The sequence below is a fragment of the Mirounga leonina genome, unplaced genomic scaffold, assembly GCF_011800145.1.
Source record: "Mirounga leonina isolate KUSES-001 unplaced genomic scaffold, KU_Mleo_1.0 Mir_95, whole genome shotgun sequence".
In the NCBI taxonomy this organism is placed as follows: Eukaryota; Metazoa; Chordata; class Mammalia; order Carnivora; family Phocidae; genus Mirounga; species Mirounga leonina.
In genome coordinates this window covers 17003783-17023609 of record NW_023270865.1, presented here as the reverse complement: position 1 = coordinate 17023609, position 19827 = coordinate 17003783, and the positions used below count along the sequence as shown (strand labels likewise).

Sequence of the window (19827 nt, the reverse complement as noted above, 5' to 3'; positions counted from 1 at the left end):
AATATTTTGTTGATATAATAGTAAATTATATTTTAACATAAATTTTGTTCACTTTTTTCTAGTTGACTATTAATTGTTCCAAATATGTAATTGACAGTATATTATTCAGATGATTTCTAATTATAAATGTAATACCACTTTGTATTTTAAATAAAAACACAAATATAACATGCTTTTTAATTATTACAGTGTATGCTTATGAAAGCTTCTGCTTTTTTCAAGGAATTTTCTAAATTTCGTAATTTTCAAAACTGTAGAAGACAGTATTTTGTTTCTTTCTTAAAGATTTACTATTTATTATTATTTGAAGATTATTTGAGAGAGAGAGAGAGAGCAAGGGGAGGGGCAGAGGGAGAGGGAGAGAATCTTAAGCAGACTCCCTGCTGAGTGCAGAGCCTGATGTGGGGCTTGATCTCAAGATCCTGAGATCATGATCTGAGCCGAAATCAAGAACGAACGCTTAATCGACTGAGCCATGTAGGTGCCCAAAGACACAGTGTTTTGAATGAATATCTTTTTTGTTATGATCCAAATTATTCCCCACTGGACTCCTGTCTCCTTAAAAGCAAGTCCTGTTACATTCTCTATTCTAGTGCCTGGTGCAATCACTAACAGGCAGTACAAAGCATTCTTGAATAAAACTATTCTCATTCATGTGTCCATAATAATGTAACCTGGTTTTGCTCAAACTGTATTAGTATTACAAAACTAATACTTGGGTAGTTGGTCTATGTAGTTCTGACCCAAAATTCTATGTTTATTTGTCTTTTCCTCTTAAGGGAGACCCAGTTTTGAAAGTTAAGGGAGAGGGCGCCTGGGTGGCTCAGTTGGTTGAGCGACTGCCTTCGGCTCAGGTCATGATCCTGGAGTCCCTGGATCGAGTCCCACATCGGGCTCCCTGCTCGGCAGGGAGCCTGCTTCTGCCTCTGACCCTCCCCACTCTCATGTGCTTTCTCTCTCATTCTCTCTCTCTCAAATAAATAAATAAAATCTTTAAAAAAAAAAGAAAGAAAGTTAAGGGAGAAAAATGACATTATATGGCTCAAATTAAAAGAGAACTGATTTAGTTGAAGTGCTGGTTGCAAAGATACATGGAGTTAGACTCCCTGATTTGAATCTCAGCTTTGTGTCTTTTTGTGTCTTGAGCCAATTCAGTTTCTCTGTGCCTCAATTTATGCATCTGCAAAATTAGGGTGAAAATAGTAGGGTTTGCCTTATAGGGTTGTTCTGAGGATTAAAGTGGTTTTAGACATATAAAACCTTTAGAATATTGCCTGAGAAAAGTAGAAGCTTGATAATGTTTTCTATCATTATTTTGGATCCAATTAGTTTTCTTGTATCTATGAATATAAATTAATGTAAATGGAAACAAATATTGCTATACGGGGCTCATTTGAATGTAAATGGAGAGAAATGAAGGGAAATAGACATTGTGAAATTAAATTCTCTACAGTATCCTCCAAATTTTATGATATAAATGTTAGAATTCACATTTTATGTATGAGGATTCTGACATCCAAAGAAATTTAGTAACTTATACAGTAACATCCAGGTAAGAAGTAACAGGTTTGGGTTCTAACCCCAAATGTGTCATGCTCATGATCATGGATTTCAATTATTCCATGTTTTACATTAGAGGTAAGATTTGGTTCTGTCTGATTTATTAGAGTTATTAGATGCCTATACAAAGAAGTTAAGATAGAACATGTAGCTTTTGAAAATTAAATTTTACATTTTGAACTATTAGAATTTCATGATGGAGGGGCACCTGAGTGGCTCAGTCGTTAAGCATCTGCCTTCAGCTCAGGTCATGATCTCAGGGTACTGGGATTGAGCCGCGCATCAGGCTTCTTGCTCTGTGGGAAGCCTGCTTCTCCCTCTCCTGCTCCCTCTGCTTGTGTTCCCTCTCTTGCTGTCTCTCTCTCTCTGTCAAATAAATAAATAAAATCTTAAAAAAAAAAAAAGAATTTCATTATGGAGATTCCATTTATCCTATTTAGCTAGCATATCACTGATTAGTTTAACTAAATAAAGCTTCTAAAATATGTAACATAATGCCTGGTATTCAGTAAGGGCTAATAATAAAAACAATAACATGGAGAAATAGTAACAAGTAACAATAAATTAATGACTGACATCTAACTATAATAATGTATAATTATTATTTAAAATTCACCTTTTAAAATTTATTTTGAATGTAGAATAAATCATACAAATCTATCTAGTACTCTGAAAAACAACCATGTTTGAAATCATGCATAAATTCACTTTCATTTCAAATAGAGATTTCATTACTGAAAATTTGATAAGAATATTTTATTGTCAGGGAATGTTTTGTTACCTAAAACCTGGCTTTGTGAAAAATGTTTTACAGCTTTGGAAATGTAGGGATGAAATTATTTTAACCTTCTCCCATATTTTTTCTCCCAAATCCAGGCACCACGCCAATGACCTCTCAAACTTCTCCAGGAGTACCTATTAATATGTTGTGACACTCTCCAATGATATAATGTAATCTGGGTGAGCTGAGGTTGTAAAATATGACAATCTAAAAGAAGAGTTAGGATACCCCTCATATGTAACCACACATGCAGTATTCAAGGAGAAAAAGAAAAAAGAAAGAGAACATCGAGTGAAAAGCATATTTTTTCTTTAACAGGATGTATAATATATCCTAGCACATCAGATTTTGTTGCTCCCAAGCATTAAAAATAGTCTTTGTTCTTCTTTGCTCTGCCTTGGCATACCTCGGGGGAGGTATGGGCCTTTTTGAAATGGATTTCTACTTCCTTAAATAGAAGGCGAAATACTTCCAGATGATAAATAGTTTTGGGTCTCTAACCCAGGCAGGGGAGTTCTCAACTCACTTTGGGCTGTTAAAGAAAATTCCCAACCCTGTCAAGTGGTATTCCTCCTGCTCAAATGGCAACAATCAAGCTAGGAAGAACAAATGAGTCCCCTCAGGGAGTAGAACAGAATACAATGTCAAATATTCCTGGACCTTCAGTGGTTTCAGAGAGAAATTTTGCATTACAACCTTATTCAGGCAGAGTTATAGATCATCTTTGGGTCCCATCTTCTTTTGTTGATAAGCAATGCCTCCAACATAATCCAATGCTTTGTAGCTAATACAATGGCCACTGTGATGTTTCTGAGAACAGAATAAGCATGGATGGGAAATTAAGCAACTACCAAAAAGGAAATACTATTATTTTATAAGTACACCCAGGAGAATATAGCAAAAGTAGTTTGTTTTGTACATAAGGAGATTATTTCAGCCAAAGAAAAGCGCGTAACATTTTCTCATACTAGTTTTAGTTAGTTTATCTGATGGATCTTTATGTAAATAAAAGCGTTATAACATTATTTCAAATCACATGCACTAACTGTTGAGCCATCATATTAAACCATTCTGTGGGCTTTGTCATCATTCAAAAACTGATAATGAGTATCACAACTTACATGCCATCATTGCACCAAAATTTGCTGAAGCATATCCTGTACAAGGAACCTTTCCCTTGCATTGAATGTGTTTATAGAAATGACAGGCAGAAGATCTTGTAACTCATGTTACAAAGATCTCTATATTAAGTAGGACATACTTTTATGCTGCTACATTTCCTCATATGTATTTTAAGACTAAAAAAATATTCTAAGGCAGAACAGTAAAGACTTGACACACATCTCAGGAAGTTTCTTATTTCAGCAGACAACTTCAGAATGGAGGCCAGTTCCCTGAAAAAAGATAATGATAGGTAAATAAGTAAATATTAAAATGCATGATCCTTCGGGCGCCTGGGTGGCTCAGTCGTTAAGCATTTGCCTTCGGCTCAGGTCATGATCCCAGGTTCCTGGGATCGAGTCCCACATCGGGCTCCCTCTTCAGCAGGAAGCCTGCTTCTCCCTCTCCCACTCCCCTGCTTGTGTTCCCTTTCTTGCTGTCTCTCTCTCTGTCAAATAAATAAATAAATAAATAAAATCTTTAAAAAAAAATAAAAATAATTTTGAAGAGGGGCACCTGGCTGACTCAATCGGTAGAAAATGTGACTCTCAGTCATGGGGTTGTGAGTTTGAGCCCCACATTGGGGATAGAGATTACTTTAAAAAAAATGTTTTTGAAGAGTTTCAAGTGATCATAAAAAATGATCATGTTATTTCATTATTGAAAGTGTTGATTTTTATATCATGTTATATGTATATATAGTCAGAGAATATTATAAATATAAAAATACACATAAATATATTTTCATATATAGCTCTTTCAGTTATATGTATTTTTATAGCAATTTATATAAAAATACTGAATATAACTTAAAGTGTACTGAAACGATAAAAGAAGTTATCTACAATACCCACATCAGGCCGTCATTTATTTAATATTAGAATTGATGTTGGAAAAAACCTATACTTTAAGCTGGTCATTCATGTGCCAGTTCAATCAACATTGGATAACTAATTTTAAATATTGCCTGACAATGCAGGATATTGGAGGTGGTCTCCTGTGAGATATTGTCAAGTAATGAACTGCTCTAAAAATTCTAATCCTCTCACGAATTTTACATTAATCAACTTCATTTCCAGTTCAAAATTTTAACGTATTCTCACATATTTCTTCTGAAGCTTCAATCTCTACAAAATTCAGCTTAAATTAGAAGGAAAAGGTAAAAGTAAGGAGAAACAGCAACTGAATTTAATTTCGATGTTGGATAGAGCTGAAAACACATTTGCTTTTCTATTCTTATGTCAGCTCGAAAAGAAAACAGTTCTGATTTTAGCTAAATGAGGATTTTTTTTTTTTTTTGTAACTCTACTTGGATCACATTGTAAAAACCTTCTTAGAATTTTCACTCATTTCCCACAATATTACCATGTATTCTTTTGAGCCATTGGCAAAATGGATGCAGTTTATAAAGTCTTTGCTTTTGCATTGAGCTTTTGCCTGTCTCATATCTTTAGATAAATTTAAAAGCAAAAGCAATACCCACTGTGTTGAATATTTTTAATAGTATGGGTGAAATATGTAATTTGAAATTCCTAAGTTCAAAGTACATTTATCTACAGCTTGATTTTACACTTGAAACTTCCTGTGCTTCATAAGAGTTTGTAAAAAAAAATAGGGGGGGCATCTTCGTCCTGTCATTTATAGCAATTTTCCTTAGACTTGAGTGAAATATGTGGAAACTTTAAAGAAAAATCGAAATCCTGTGCCTCTTTTTGTTTTCTCACTCTTTTAATTGTAACACTTACCCAGGTATCAATTCTCTGTTATGCTCTTATACAAATATACTTTCAGAGCAAATTTTGAAGTAAGTACAAATTCACAAAATGAACACATTCATTTTAATAACATTAATTTGAAGGATGATGTTATTTTACTGAAGTTAAACCAGAATGTTGAGTTTAACAACAAAGATGTAGCCACTGTTGTGTTTGTTTGTGTGTGTGTGTGTGTTTTGATTTTACTAATACTAATACACAGAGAGCCTATTTGCAAAAGGATATTTATGTAATTTAAAATATTTCAAAGCTTTTTTGTGTGTGGGTTGAAATATTAAAAAAAAATACAGGGGCGCCTGGGTGGCTCAGTTGGTTAAGCGACTGCCTTCGGCTCAGGTCATGATCCTGGAGTCCTGGGATCGAGTCCCACGTCGGGCTCCCTGCTCGGCGGGGAGCCTGCTTCTCCCTCTGACCCTCCCCCATCTCGTACTCTCTCTCTCTGTCTCATTCTCTCTCTCAAATAAATAAATAAAATCTTTAAAAAAAATACAGAACACATTCTTACTGCAAATTTTGCAAGAATGTTGTGCTTATATGCAAATTTTGAAGCATAGCCTAAATGACTATGGACACTAAAAGCTTAACATTTTTTCTTTGGCTGGTTTGTTGACTGGAAGGAGCTTTTAAATGTAAAAATGTGGACTCTGAAATCAGATGACCCTACCCAAATGAGTAGGAATAGGTTAAAACATTTTAGATCAGCATCTGAATAAAACATAGCATTTATAAGTCTATATATGCTATATAATTTAAATATAGTGTGTAATTATATTATTTATAAAATATATATTTGTAAGAATATACATATTCTTAGAGAATTATAAATAATGTAATATTTATATTATATATATACATTATTGGATACTTCATGGATTTCGAAGACTATGGTCATCTTCTTTTAATTCTTGGACTCCAGGGGCACCCGGGTGGCTCAGTCAGTTAAGCGTCTGCCTTTGGCTCAGGTCATGATCCTGGGGTCCTGGGATCAAGCCCTGCATCAGGCTCCTTGCTTAGTAGGCAGCCTCCTTCTCTCTCTCCCTCTGCTGCTTCCCCTGCTTGTTCTCTCTTTCTCTGTCAAATAAATAAATAAAATCTTTAAAAAAATAATTCTTGGACTCCAGTTTGAAAAACAGTGACCTACAGTATCACAGTGATAATTTATCTTCTGTTTGGTCCTCTCCCCTGTGTTATTTATGTGTATCTTATTACATGCTATAATATAATGAATTATAAATGTGTTGAAGAAATTAGCAGAAGTTCAAAACTCTTCTATATTACAAGATTTCAAATATATAAAATGAATGAGAGCAAGTCATTTGTCTGTGAATCTGAAAGGATAATTGGTGATTCTATCCAACATTTGGCTGAGTAATACTAAATAACTCATTGAAGGACAGCCTGTTAAAGTGAAATACTCTACTACACATATCTGAAACCATCTGGTGTGCCAAAACTATCCTCTCTTTTCAAACAAAAAGGTTCAATGTTTTCTGAGTTCTTTTACTTTCTCTCTCACTGAATTCAGGTCACTGTTTTTTTTTTTTTTTTATTCAGGATATTCAGGAGGGTTTCTGATTTGGCATTGATGAGCTCATTTATGTTTATTACAACAATTACTTAAAGTGAAACAAATATACTTAAGATCAATGCATTTCATTTTATGACAATTTTATCCCCAAAAGTGTATAAAAGAAATAAATACAGATATTCAAATTAGTTGTATTTATGCATGCTCATGTATTTGAGGACTGTACTTAGACAATCTCTGTATTACATTGAGAAATAAGATGGATTGACAAAAGGACAAATGGAAGGGTAGATATGTGATCTATATATGAGATGAGTCAAATACAGTTGATCCTTGAATAACATGGGTTTAAACTTCATGGAGGTTAAATCTCACTTTTATGCATTGTTTTCATAAATACATAAACGTATGGTATCAATAAATACAATACAATTACTGTAAATGTGTTTTCTCCTACTTATGTTTACTTAATAACATTTTCTTTTATCTAGCTCACTTTACTGTAAGAATACAGTATATAAGGGGAGCCTGGGTTCTCAGTCAGTTGAGTGTCGAACTCTTGGTTTCGGCTTATGTCATGATCTCAGGGTCCTGGGACTGAGCCCTGCCTTGAGCTCACCCCTCAGCACGGAGTCAGCTTGGGATTCTCTCCTTCTCCCCACCCTCTTCTGCCCCCTCCTCTCTCATGCCCACTCTCTTTCTCTAAGATAAATAAATAAAATCTTAAAAGAAAGAATACAGGATATGATACATATAACATACAAAATACGTGTTAATTGACTTATTGTTTATATTATTGGTAAGGCTTCCAGTCAACAGCTATTCGTAGTTAAGTTTTGTTAGAGTTAAAAGATATACACAGATTTTCAACTGCACTGGGGTCAACAGCGCTAACCACTGCATTGTTCAAAGCTCAACTGTCGATTAAAAGGTAAATGATAGAATCTCTGGGATATATATGTATATATAAATGCTGAGTATGCATTTTTCTACTTTTTTGTGTCTTTAAAATGTTTATAATCAAAAAGTTAGTAAAAAAAAAAAAAGAAAAGAACAAGAAAGAAAAACAATGAAAAAGGAACCATAAGGTTTTTCTTGAACTTTTCTGATAAAAAATTATACTGCAAGTATTTTTAATATGGGACCATCTCTTTAATGGTGTTCTCTGTCTCTCTGTCTCTTTCTCTCTCCCCCTAAAAGCTGCATTCTGACTTAGATAAAGGAGAGGGCACTGTTAAATACACCCTCTCAGGAGATGGCGCTGGCACCGTTTTCACCATTGATGAAACAACAGGGGACATTCATGCAATAAGGAGCCTGGATAGAGAAGAAAAACCTTTCTACACACTCCGTGCTCAGGCTGTGGACATAGAAACCAGGAAGCCCCTGGAGCCTGAATCGGAATTCATCATCAAAGTACAGGATATTAATGATAATGAGCCAAAGTTTTTGGATGGACCCTACGTTGCTAGTGTCCCAGAAATGTCTCCTGTGGGTAAGTAGGCAAATCAAAATTTTGTCAGGTGCTATGGGGCCTTTTCAACATTTATTTTTTGCAGGTTGATGTAAACATCTTATCTGTAAACCAGATCATTCTTCCACTACAGAAGACACATTATTTTCATTGTTTTGTCCTTTCTGCTCCATTTTAAATATACAAATAGATACATACATATCTAGGATATATAACATTTGTTACTATTTTCCAGTCTTTGCATTTACCTGAACGCACAGAATTCCTTTGTAAATAAGTACAAAAATCAATTTGTACTAAAATTCATTGTCATTACAATTCCAGGTGCCTACATAGAGCTAAAGGTAACTACCATACCCACAAATACCAGATAGTAATTCTTGGCTCAAAGTAAAATCATCCAGAGCATGTATCGCATACAAGTCTGGAAGTGGTCCAGAAAGGAGTGTGTTGAATCCTTTGTAGCTATAGATAGAGATTCCTGAAGGATGATATTGTTTTCTTTTTTTTTTTTTTTAAGATTTTATTTATTTGCGAGAGAGACAATGAGAGACAGAGAGCATGAGAGGGAGGAGGGTCAGAGGGAGAAGCAGACTCCCTGCCGAGCAGGGAGCCTGATGTGGGACTCGATCCCGGGACTCCAGGATCATGACCTGAGCCGAAGGCAGTCGCTTAACCAACTGAGCCACCCAGGCGCCCCCCCCCCTTTTTTTTTAAAGATTTTATTTATTTATTTAACAGAGAGAGAGCGAGAGCAGGAACACAAGCAGGGGGAGTGGGAGAGGGAGAAGCAGGCTTCCCGCGGAGCAGGTAGCCTGATGCAGGGCTCGATCCCAGGACCCTGGGATCATGACCTGAGCCGAAGGCAGACGCTTAACGACTGAGCCACCCAGGCGCCCCTTATTTTCTTTTTGATTACAAGTAAGCCATACTAGTTATGCCATGGAATCAGGAGGCAAATATTATTGCGAACACGTTATTAGAATAAATTTACAATTAGCAATAATGTCACTACCGTTCTTAAAACTTAAATTTGATATAAATTCACATGTCAATATCAACCTAAATTTAAAAGTTCTGTGATTATGTATTTTGAAGTCAATGAATTAAAGATAGCTTTCATGACGATTTTAAATAACTTTTATTCCAAAGTCACCACTGCCAAAGCCTTATTCTACTTCAAAGTAACTTCTGATGTCTAGCACATTTGTAAGATAAAGCTACCCATCACTCCGAGGTTACAACTTGAAACTCATATTGTGAGCCGTTGCTAATTTTCCTATCTGACATTCCTCAGAGAGCATCTGCTGACTCTACACCCATCCCAGACATGCATAAACTATACCGAGGGCAGGAGCAGGTTAGTGGCTTTTAAGAGTTGCACATGGAATAACCCTAAGTTCACTTGAAATGGTCTTTGTGACCTTACCAGGTATTCAGAGATCATATTCTCTCCATGACCTGAGAAAGCTCAGAGTAGTTTGCTTAGATTTTAAACATTAGTGTAGAGACACAGGGCTGCTAATCTGTTATTCAATTCTTCCTACATTTTTTGAGCTGCTTTTTTTACATGGTGCTGATTGCTAGAGATTTAGAAGTACAATGGGGAAGAAGTATATCTTATTAAAAAGTAGCCCCTGAAAATGGGGAGAGCTAGTTTGTTAATTGTGCCTTGATTTTACTGGGAGAGAAAAATGAAGGTACTGTTTTGAGAGAAAGTAAGGCTTTTAAGAAGACAAGGCTCCTTTGTACCCAAATGGTTCAATCCAGGGCTTACTTCATGTAAATTGGAATATTTACATGAATTTATGACCCTCAGTGACTATTACAGAAACAACATCCTTAAAGCAGACATACACATCTCTCCACATTATTAGAAAATTCTGTCTTATTAGGTAAATAATTAGGTCTTTTGTTGTGCCAATTTGGATAAAGGGAAGGACTGCAGAGTCTGAACCCTTATAAAAAGGAGTTCACAGCTAGCGCCTGAAGAGAGAAATAAATCTGGAAAATCAGGGTAGGTAAGTGAGAAAACAAAGTGATCCCAGCTTTTGCAGTATTGGGGTGAGACATAATTTGCTGTACTGTCTTGAGGTATCAGAAAGATCTAGAGAAGAATGAGTTCTTTAAATGTTTTGCCATATGGTTAGTTATTCAAGAGACTCCACTAAATACTTAAACTGATTTTCAACACACCCTTCCTGCTTTTTTTTTTTTTTAAATAATAATAAAGGAGTATTTCTTTTGAACGTGATACCACATTGCATGCTATGGGTTCACCCAGGTATTATTGGACTACATTTACATAATATCCTTTTTTTCAAATATATCCTAAAAAATATAAACGCCACTTATGAATTAAATATTAGAAATTAAATATCTACCACCTACTACTTTTGCCATCCCCCATAATCCTGCCTCTACACAGAACCAAAAACACAGGATACCCAGTTAGGCTTGTGGCATGTGTTATTTCTGGTTTTACAACGAAAAACTACCGTGCATCCATCCAGGCATCATATTTATGTTCCTAAGCTCCTGAGCTCCATTCCCAAGCACACCCTCTTTACCATATGGAAATGGTCCCTGCTGGCAATCACTTAGTCCAATGATTACTCCTGTCTATCTTCTTCTCCCGCATCCCTTCTAAGCACTTCCTGCCTCTGTGTCATTTTCTTTGGAATATCAAAGTTACTTTTGGTGAAGACCAGATGGAGTTCACCATGGTGTATTAGACCATCTAGCTACTGTCACAGCACATCTCGCTGTCAGTTTTATAGATTTGTGTTTGAGCGTTCTCTGGGAAATAACTGCCCCTTCCCGATAATTGACAGTGTTATTGACAATGATGGAGAAGCAGCAACCAATTTACAAATACATGGTTTAAAATAGCTTACTTTGTAATACAAAAAAAAAATAAATAAATAAACAAAACAAAACAAGAAATATTGGGACATCAAAACAATTTCTTTTGCAAGTGTCAAGTTAGCAATAATAGACTGTGTGTCCGAAAATGTGATTAACGATTAAGCATGGAACGGATGTTGAGCAAGGTCGGTAGAGATTTCAGAGGAAAATCAACATTTAAGACTTAGCAGACTATGGAATATATTTTGTTCCAAAAATTTGAAGAAAATTCTAGTGAATCTATGAATTGTTTAAGAGAAAGGTCACTTTGTTACTAACTTGTGCTGCATGCAATATGCCATGGAAGAAATATTCACAGATAAGGTGCTTTTACCCTGACCCGAGGAAATTACTTAATGATCCAGATATTCTCCAACTTAGACTTTCTCCTTGGGGACAAATTTGGACGTTATGAATGTGGTCTTAATTCTTTAAGATCACTACAGTAACAATGAATTACAATAACGATCTTCTTTAATACGGGTGGTTATGCATGGGTATGGCATGCAGTTGCAGTAACTTTTCCTAGAGAGCTGACAGGTGTAACACCTTTAAACCCTTATTCATACTTGTTTTATCTTCCTCTGCCTGAACTAAGCTAGTTTGAGGCAGCTGATTGGGTTATTCATAATTAGGTCTCTATGACACGTTTTATAAATGCCAATTGTGAATCATAATTTTTGTGGTAAGACCTACCGTTTCCAGAGCAATAGTTAGGGGCCAGGTGATCCACCTCAAGATTTGTATTCCCTGTTTTATTATTTAACCACTACAATAATTTTATGCAGTATTGTTTACTATCTGATCTTCATTTTTATATGAAAACTGAACTCTAATTCCAGCAAGTAAGTATAACTCCCAGTCTCTTTAGAACAAAGTTAATTGCAACCAGCTATACCCTTTAGTGGCTTCTAAAATGTCTTTGGGCCTTAAATTTAGCTTTCAATCTCAGATGAGCTGGTTAAGGCCTCGGAATGCTTACTTTTATTTTATTTTATTTTATTATAAACCTGAGGATGGGAAATCCTGTTTAAAATAAAATCTGAGGACTAGGTATCTCTTATTCACTGACTTAAAAGAAAAAAAAATAGTATAAGTGTAAATAAAATAATACACACCTAAAGAGAATTACACTGCTGGCTATTAAAAACTTAATATGCACACCCTTATTTTTTTTTCCATGAACTCTATTTTGTTTTATATGAAGTTTGGGGAAAAGTGTTAAGATGAAATTTTTGGTGGAGTTTTTTGAAGGTTTTTAAACAGAGAATATTTTCTACATGGCCATACATAAATAGTCCAACTCCATGAAGGAAATAGTGAAAATGATGACTATACCTAACATTAACTTATTACACCATTATTATAATTTAGAAACTTAGACGAATTTCCAAACGTCCTTGCTTTCACGGAAGTGCCATAGGGCATATAGGGAGACAGATCAAGAAATTGCAAAGCAGATACATTATCTTACCATATGAGCTACCCATGGCCACAGAGAACAGCTTAAGTGGTATAGTAGGAACAGTCTCATTGGTCTCTGTCTGTGCCCTATAGGCAGAATTTTTGCCAGGAAGCTGGAGACAGAATGTTAGCTGTTTTCTACAAATAAAGATATTCTCTATGTATAACCAAAATGCGATTACTAAAATCAGGAAATTAACATTAATCCGTTATTGGGATCTAACTTTTAGACCCCATTCATGCTTTATCAGTTGTTTCCATAATATCTTACTAACACAATTTTCCAGGTGAAAATCACATGGTGCACTTAAATGCCATATCTCTTTAGTTTCCTTCAATCTGGAGTAATTCCTTACTTTTTCTTGATTTTGTGACAGGTTTGAGGATCCTTGGCCGGTGATTATTTAGAATGTCCTTCATACTGGGTTTGCCTGATGTTTCCTCATGTACAACTTCAGGATATGCTTCTTTGTTAGGTACATTACAGACATGATGCTGTAATCTCGTTGAGTCTTCTCAGGTAGAACAGGGTTTTGATTTGTCCCAATAGTAATAATGCTAATTTTTATTACTTGACCAGCATTGTGTATTAGTTACCTGTTGCTGCACAAGACATTAGCCAAAACCTAGCAGTGTAACACAACAAACATTTATTATCTTACAGGATCATGGATACCCAGGAGTGGCTTGGGTGGGTATCTTTGGCTCAAGGTCACCCAAAAGGTTGTATCCAGGCTGTTGGCTGGGGCTATGGTCTGATCTAAAGTCTTAACTGGGAGGAGGTAGGGATTTGCTTCCAAGCTTACTCCTGTGGTGATTGGTAGACCTCAGTCTCTTGCTACGTAGACCTTTCTGTAGGGCTACCTCACAGCATGGCAGCTGCCTGGCCCCAGGAAGACCTATCTAAGAGATAGCCAGAGAGAAGAACATCTCTGATCAAAGCCACAATCTGTATTTATAACCAATATTTAAAGTGACATCCTCTAATTTCTGCCATATTCCAACTGTTATAAGTAAGTCCAGTCCATATTCAGGAAATGGGATTACCCAAGAGAATGAATACAAGGTAGCTAAGATCATTGAGGGCCTTCTACCAGTTTACCCTCTGGACCCCAATCATTCATGTTGCTCTGTCATGCAATATATACTCAACCCCCTTGTAGGACCCCAAATTCTTTTTCCCTCATTGCATGAGACCAAAGTCCAGAAATTCATCATACAAATCAAATGCAAAAGCAAATGAGATTCCTTAGATTTATTTCCTCTTGATCTCCAGACTTGTGATGCTAAAGAAACCAGTTGCTTACCCCCACCACAACACCTAACACAGAGTGGTGAGAGAGGGATGAGAAACTCCTGTAGACATTTCTGTTTAAAAAAAGAGGGAAAATGCACTAAATAAAGGAGTTACTGGTCCATCGCATTCCTGAAATCTAGCTGGTAAATACTAACAGCCTTTGATTAGGCTAGGCTGAGAATATTTGCCCATGGCTCTCAGTTATACCGCCTGGGCTCTTGGTTCTACCTTCTGAGTTATCCTTCATTTTTCTGTGCAGTGCAGCACGTACTTGTCTCTAAGCAGCACTCTTGGTTGGCTTCCCGCCAGTAGAATTCAAAGGATTCAAAGGCCTATTCTCACTCTACAATCTCCGACTCTCTTTCTTCAGGTCACACTTTTGATGTTTCTACATATAGAACTCTTTATTTTGTCAGTACTATGGGTATCCCATGAATCTTTTGGGGGTTCATTGAATTAGACAAAAAATCCCTTCAAGATAAATCCTGTCTACGTTGGACCCTATGGAGGTGCCTGAGTGACAAAGCCTTTCCATGAATTAGAACCCTTATTGTTTGCTAGAAAGGATCTTTGAGGCATACTTACCCATTTATCTCTTAAGAGAGAAATTTGTCTGACTAGACAGCAAGCCAATGGACTATCCTTGATCTTTCTAAGATCTTAATAAAACATTTTACTGTCACTGCCATGGCTTTATCTTTTGACCATGCTTTCCCGTGTGACCTGGATTTGATTTTGGCCTAGAAACCATTTCTTAATTTTAGCATCACTTGCCATCTGGAAAGACTAGTAATCTTTAAAACCAGTGAGACATGGATCCTTTTGTTCAAAAGTCCCTGGGTCCTTTTTCTACTGTTCAAATAAATGCAGGCAAAAGTTTTGGTAAATTTTCTGTCACTGCATAACAGTGATCTTCTAGTTACCAGTAAGATATTCTCAGTTTCCTGCAAGTCCTCATGTGCAGCACCTTCCAAGTCCAACATGCAATAAAGAGTGTTGTTCAATGCCTTTTATACTGACATCCTCCTCAAAGCCCACACTGCCTGACTGCAAAAACATTACCACCTTTTACGTGTTTGTTATAGCAGCACCCCACTACCAGGTACGAAGTTGCTATTATCTATGACTATATAACCGATTACTATAGGATTTAGAGGCTTAAGACTGCAAGTATGTATTATCTCTTGATTTATCTGGATTATGACTTTGGGCTCAGCTTAGCTGGGTGTCTCTGCATTAAAGTCTCTTGTGGATTTAGAGTCAAGCTGGCAATAAAAAATGTCGTTTCATCTGAAGATTCCCCTGTGTGGGGAGTATACTTCCAAGCCCAGTCATGTGGTTGTTGTCTTAGAGTTGATATCCTGTTACTTCTGCTATATTTTATTTGTTGGGATCAATTTGATAAGTCCATTTTACTCTCCAGGGAAAGGAATTAGCCAAAGGTGTGAATATTGGAGACAGGCATAATTGAGGTCCATCTTAAATGTTGTCTGCATTAGACAATGATTCCACTATAAAGTTATTCTTTATCGCTTTGTAATTATTACATATTTTGTCAAAAGTTTTTTTTTTTTTTCTTTTTTTGGTCAAAAGTTATTTTGAAACTAGGGAAATAAGCTGGTCCACATCACACTTTCAAATTATCCATCTATTAGTTAATGTCAGTGTGGTCTCAAGGTTTCTTATTGTATTGAATTGGTTCTAATGTATTACAGCACCATTATTGATTTTAATATTAAAACTATTTCAGTTTTAGTCTGAAATGTAAAATATAAGTAAAGACACTTTAAGCTGATTTTTGTGTCATTTCAACATTACCTCTTAATTATTGAATACTCCTTTACTTTCTGGCCCCAAAATATATTTGGGACTTGTCTTGCATTTTTCCTTCCTCAACTCTGGGAGAAACTATTTCTCCAAGGAGCTCTCTCCCCACCCTCATAGAGAATAATATTTAGAAGCCAAACTCTGGTTGTTATGTGTGTCCTTTGCTATTGGAAATTCATTGCTCCTAGGCCCTGTCAGTGGGCACAGCTAAAGAATATCTATCATCTATCTATCTACCTATATCTATCTATCTATCTATCTATCTATCTATCTATCTATCTATCTATCTATCTATCTATCATCTCTCTATTTATATACACATATACATATAATATTTATTTCTGTATTATTCTTTTTTTAAAAAAAATTTATTTATTTATTTGAAAGAGAGAATGAGAGAGCACGAGTGGGAGAGGGGCAAAGGGAGAAGCAGATTCCTTGATGAACAGAGAGCCTGATGTGGGGCTTGATCCCAGGACCCCAGGATCATGACTTGAGCCGAAGGCAGATGTTTAACCGACTGAGCCACTCAGGTGCCCCTATTTCTGAATCATTCTAAATATATTGAAAACCTTGATTTCACACCAATACCTCCTACTCTAATCTAACCCCACTATTTATTCTAGTTTCTTTAACCCTTATATAATTTACAACTCTCTTTTCCAAGAGTGAGAACGCTAGCTGTTGTTATCCTTAATATATTTTGTTATTTGATCAAGCCCCCGTATGCAACCAATCTTTCACTGCCACTCGGTCTCCAGACACCTTGCAGATGCCCCGATGACTCCAATCCATCTTTGAAAATCTGCACTGTCTGTTTCCATTATCTTCTCTATCCCACTGTGCAGGTTTTGTGCACCTCACTGGGACTCTGAATCCCCACACTAGGCCATATTTCCCATATAGAACATGCCTTCCTCATCCCACCTGAACTCAGTGTGGACACCTTTCTCACTGGGCTCAGGCGTCAAGACCTTGTTCTGGTCTATTGCAGCTCCTATCCAACCCCTCCACCCCTATAACCCTGGCAGCACAAAAGCCTACCTTTGCCCACCCTAGCTAGGCTTTGGGACTAAATTATTCTAGAAGATAAGCAAAAAGCAAGGGCTCTCTTTGATTCTTAAAGGAACTTAACGTGTTTTTGGAAGCGATAATCTCTGGGTTGTATTTTCCATATGCATTAAAGTGTTTAAATCAGCAGTTCTTCATTTGACTTGAATTGCCTTCATAATTTGTTGAGCTGAGCCCAAATTTTGGTATGAGAAGCCAAAGATGACATAGGAAGTTGTTGATAAGGGCCATTTTTGCCAAAATATTTGTTTTTAAAATTTCTTTTCCACATTGGGAAGTAGCTTTTCTATTATCACATTTTATGTATGTACACACATACACACGTACATATATACAACAGAACTCTGTTGTAACATGTTCAATTGCGGTATGTGGGTATTAAACTTAAGAGTCCAAATCCCTGCTCGACTATTTCCTAGGTGTGAGTATTTGCCTAGCTTATTTGTCCTCATTGTGCTTTAGTTTCATTACCTGCAAATGAGGAATAAAAATACCTAATTCCCAGAGTTACTGCAAGCAGTAAAAGAGAAAATTTATGTGTAACACTTACCACAATGCCTGGATAAATGCGATCAGTAAATGGGGATGGATCCTATTAATAATTTGATGAACATTCTCAGGAAACTGGTAAGAGAATGCCTAATTTATAGAGGTCCTAGCTAATTATCCTTCTCCTTTTTTTTTTTTTTTTCCATATAGTCCCTCCCTCTGACACATGAGCTCAATATTTATGATTGTTTTTACTACAAGCTCTACCTAGTCTCTTTAAAAACCTAATAGTCTTGGGGCGCCTGGGTGGCTCAGTTGGTTAAGCGACTGCCTTCGGCTCAGGTCATGATCCTGGAGTCCCGGGATCGAGTCCCGGGATCGAGTCCCGCATCGGGCTCCCTGCTCAGCAGGGAGTCTGCTTCTCCCTCTCCCGCTCCCCTCTCTTGTGCTCTTTCTCTCTCTCACTCTCTCTCTCAAATAAATAAATAAAATCTTTAAAAAAATAAATAAATAAAAAAAATAAAAACCTAATAGTCTTTCTATCCCCATTTACATTTTCTTAGGTGTAGAGTACTCTTCCATCTTAATTTGTGGCGACAAGCTGTTGGTTTGTAAGAAACACCAATTATCAGATTACACTTCCGCTTCCCAATCTGCTGGGTGGCTTTCACACATTTGATGGGATTGAACGAGGTCTGGTGATCCCTCTGGTGCAGGAGCAATGTCCACAGCACACAGCGTGGCAGAGCTATTTTCAGGGCCATAGGATGTTATGACTGTGTGTTCAGGGCGCACTTTATTCCTCCGTTTGATTCCTATGTTTTTATTAGTGATACAATTGCAAAGGTAGTACTATTGACCGTTTTTGTGTGGCCTTGAGAGAAGTGTATGAATTGTTCTAGCAGCACAGTGACTCCCTAAACATAAACCATGCTGCATTGATAGTTACTTTAGCAGCCACTGATCAGCAATAAATGTTAAAAATTAACAAGAAGCTCCTTTTTTTCCTAACCACCAAATGACTCTAAGCATTAAATATATGTGAGCAGGAGTTGATGCCTGGCCACTGAGTGGTTCAAAACATTAAACATATTTTTAAAGTATTACTCTTTCCCCAGCCTCCAAGTGGTTGTAAACATTAAATACGTTTTATAAAAACTGCTTTGCCAGCTACTGGCAGGATAGCTATGAACATCATTCTTCTTTAAAGTTGCCTTCCAGCTGCAAGACTTTTTTTTTTTTTTTCTTATTTGCTCTATTCTATTTATTCTTTTGTACACAAAAGCCGGCAAGAGGGAACCTTGGCCCAACTGTCTCTTGTCTTGTAAGTGATCATGGGAGCACAGTTGTACCTATAAAAAAACATGCAAGCATTAGGAGTTCTCAGACGTTCGATTGCTTGTGCTGGGGATTCCACATAGATGTCAGCTACATTTCCCAGAATCATTTTTGTTTCTGCTTTCCATTGTGCAATGCATGGAGGTATGAAGAGGGGTAGGATCTAAGCTTATTATTTAGGAAAATAACTTCAAGCAGCCAGACGCAAATGGATTATGCCCATTGATCAAGGTGAAAATATCCCATTGAGAAAACAGGCTCCAAGACAGGCAAAACGGCAGTGCTAGTAAGTGAATGCGATCTTTAACCCAAACATGAGGAAAGACTTGAAATCTCTGTCGGGAAATACCTCAGTGTGACAACTGCATGCAATTCCGACAGTGGAGGGCATGTCCCTATATGAAAGTCTATCCAGGAATTAGCCCAGAAAATTTGCTTATTTGAACCACATTCACAATGAAAACAAAGTGTGGCACTTGAGTCAATTGAAAACATGAATCTACTCTGTCACTCCAGGCATAGCAATTCATCATCAAGCCAAATATATTACCCAGTAAAGCTTTTATTTCTACCAGGTCCAAGTATTTTCCAAATCATATAAAATTGTCTTTTGCCAAATGTTTTTTTCTAGGTATATGTACAACAGATTTCAATATCTATGGAATACCCATTATGTACCAGGCACTTTTAGGTACTGAGGTTGGAACAGTGAGAAAAACAGACACAACTCCTGCCCTCAGAAAGTTTCATTCCAGAGATCTAGTGCAGGGGCAGGCAACTATGTTCCGTTTCAGTGGAAAACAGTCACACTTCATTTACATATCATCTGTGCCTTTTCACACTATGGTGGCAGTGTTGACAAAAAACTGTATGACCAGCAAAGACTAAAATATTTACTATCTGGTCCCTTACAGGAAGTTTGTTGAGCCATGAAATAGTGGATTGAGTATCGGAGGAAGTTAAGATAAGGTCAATATTTTAAATACATGTATGAGAAAGAGGAGTTTATCTCCTCAAGAAGAAATGAACGAGAGAAAGAAAGAAGAAGAAAGAAAGAAAGAAAGAAAGAAAGAAAGAAAGAAAGAAAGAAAGAAAGAAAGAAAAGAAAAGGAAAGGAAAGGAAAGGAAAGGAAAGGAAAGGAAAGGAAAGGAAAG

The 19827-nt window shown here is 36.6% G+C and overlaps 1 protein-coding gene across 1 annotated transcript in view; it reads left to right on the top strand.

The window, feature by feature from the left end:
• CDH12 (cadherin 12) overlaps nt 1–19827 on the top strand; it is a 679766-nt gene that overhangs the window by 484812 nt on the left and 175127 nt on the right. Inside the window, exon 4 of the mRNA XM_034998857.1 lies at nt 8006–8300. Coding sequence (XP_034854748.1) covers nt 8006–8300 — 295 coding nt within the window. The remainder of the gene's footprint in view (nt 1–8005; nt 8301–19827) is intronic.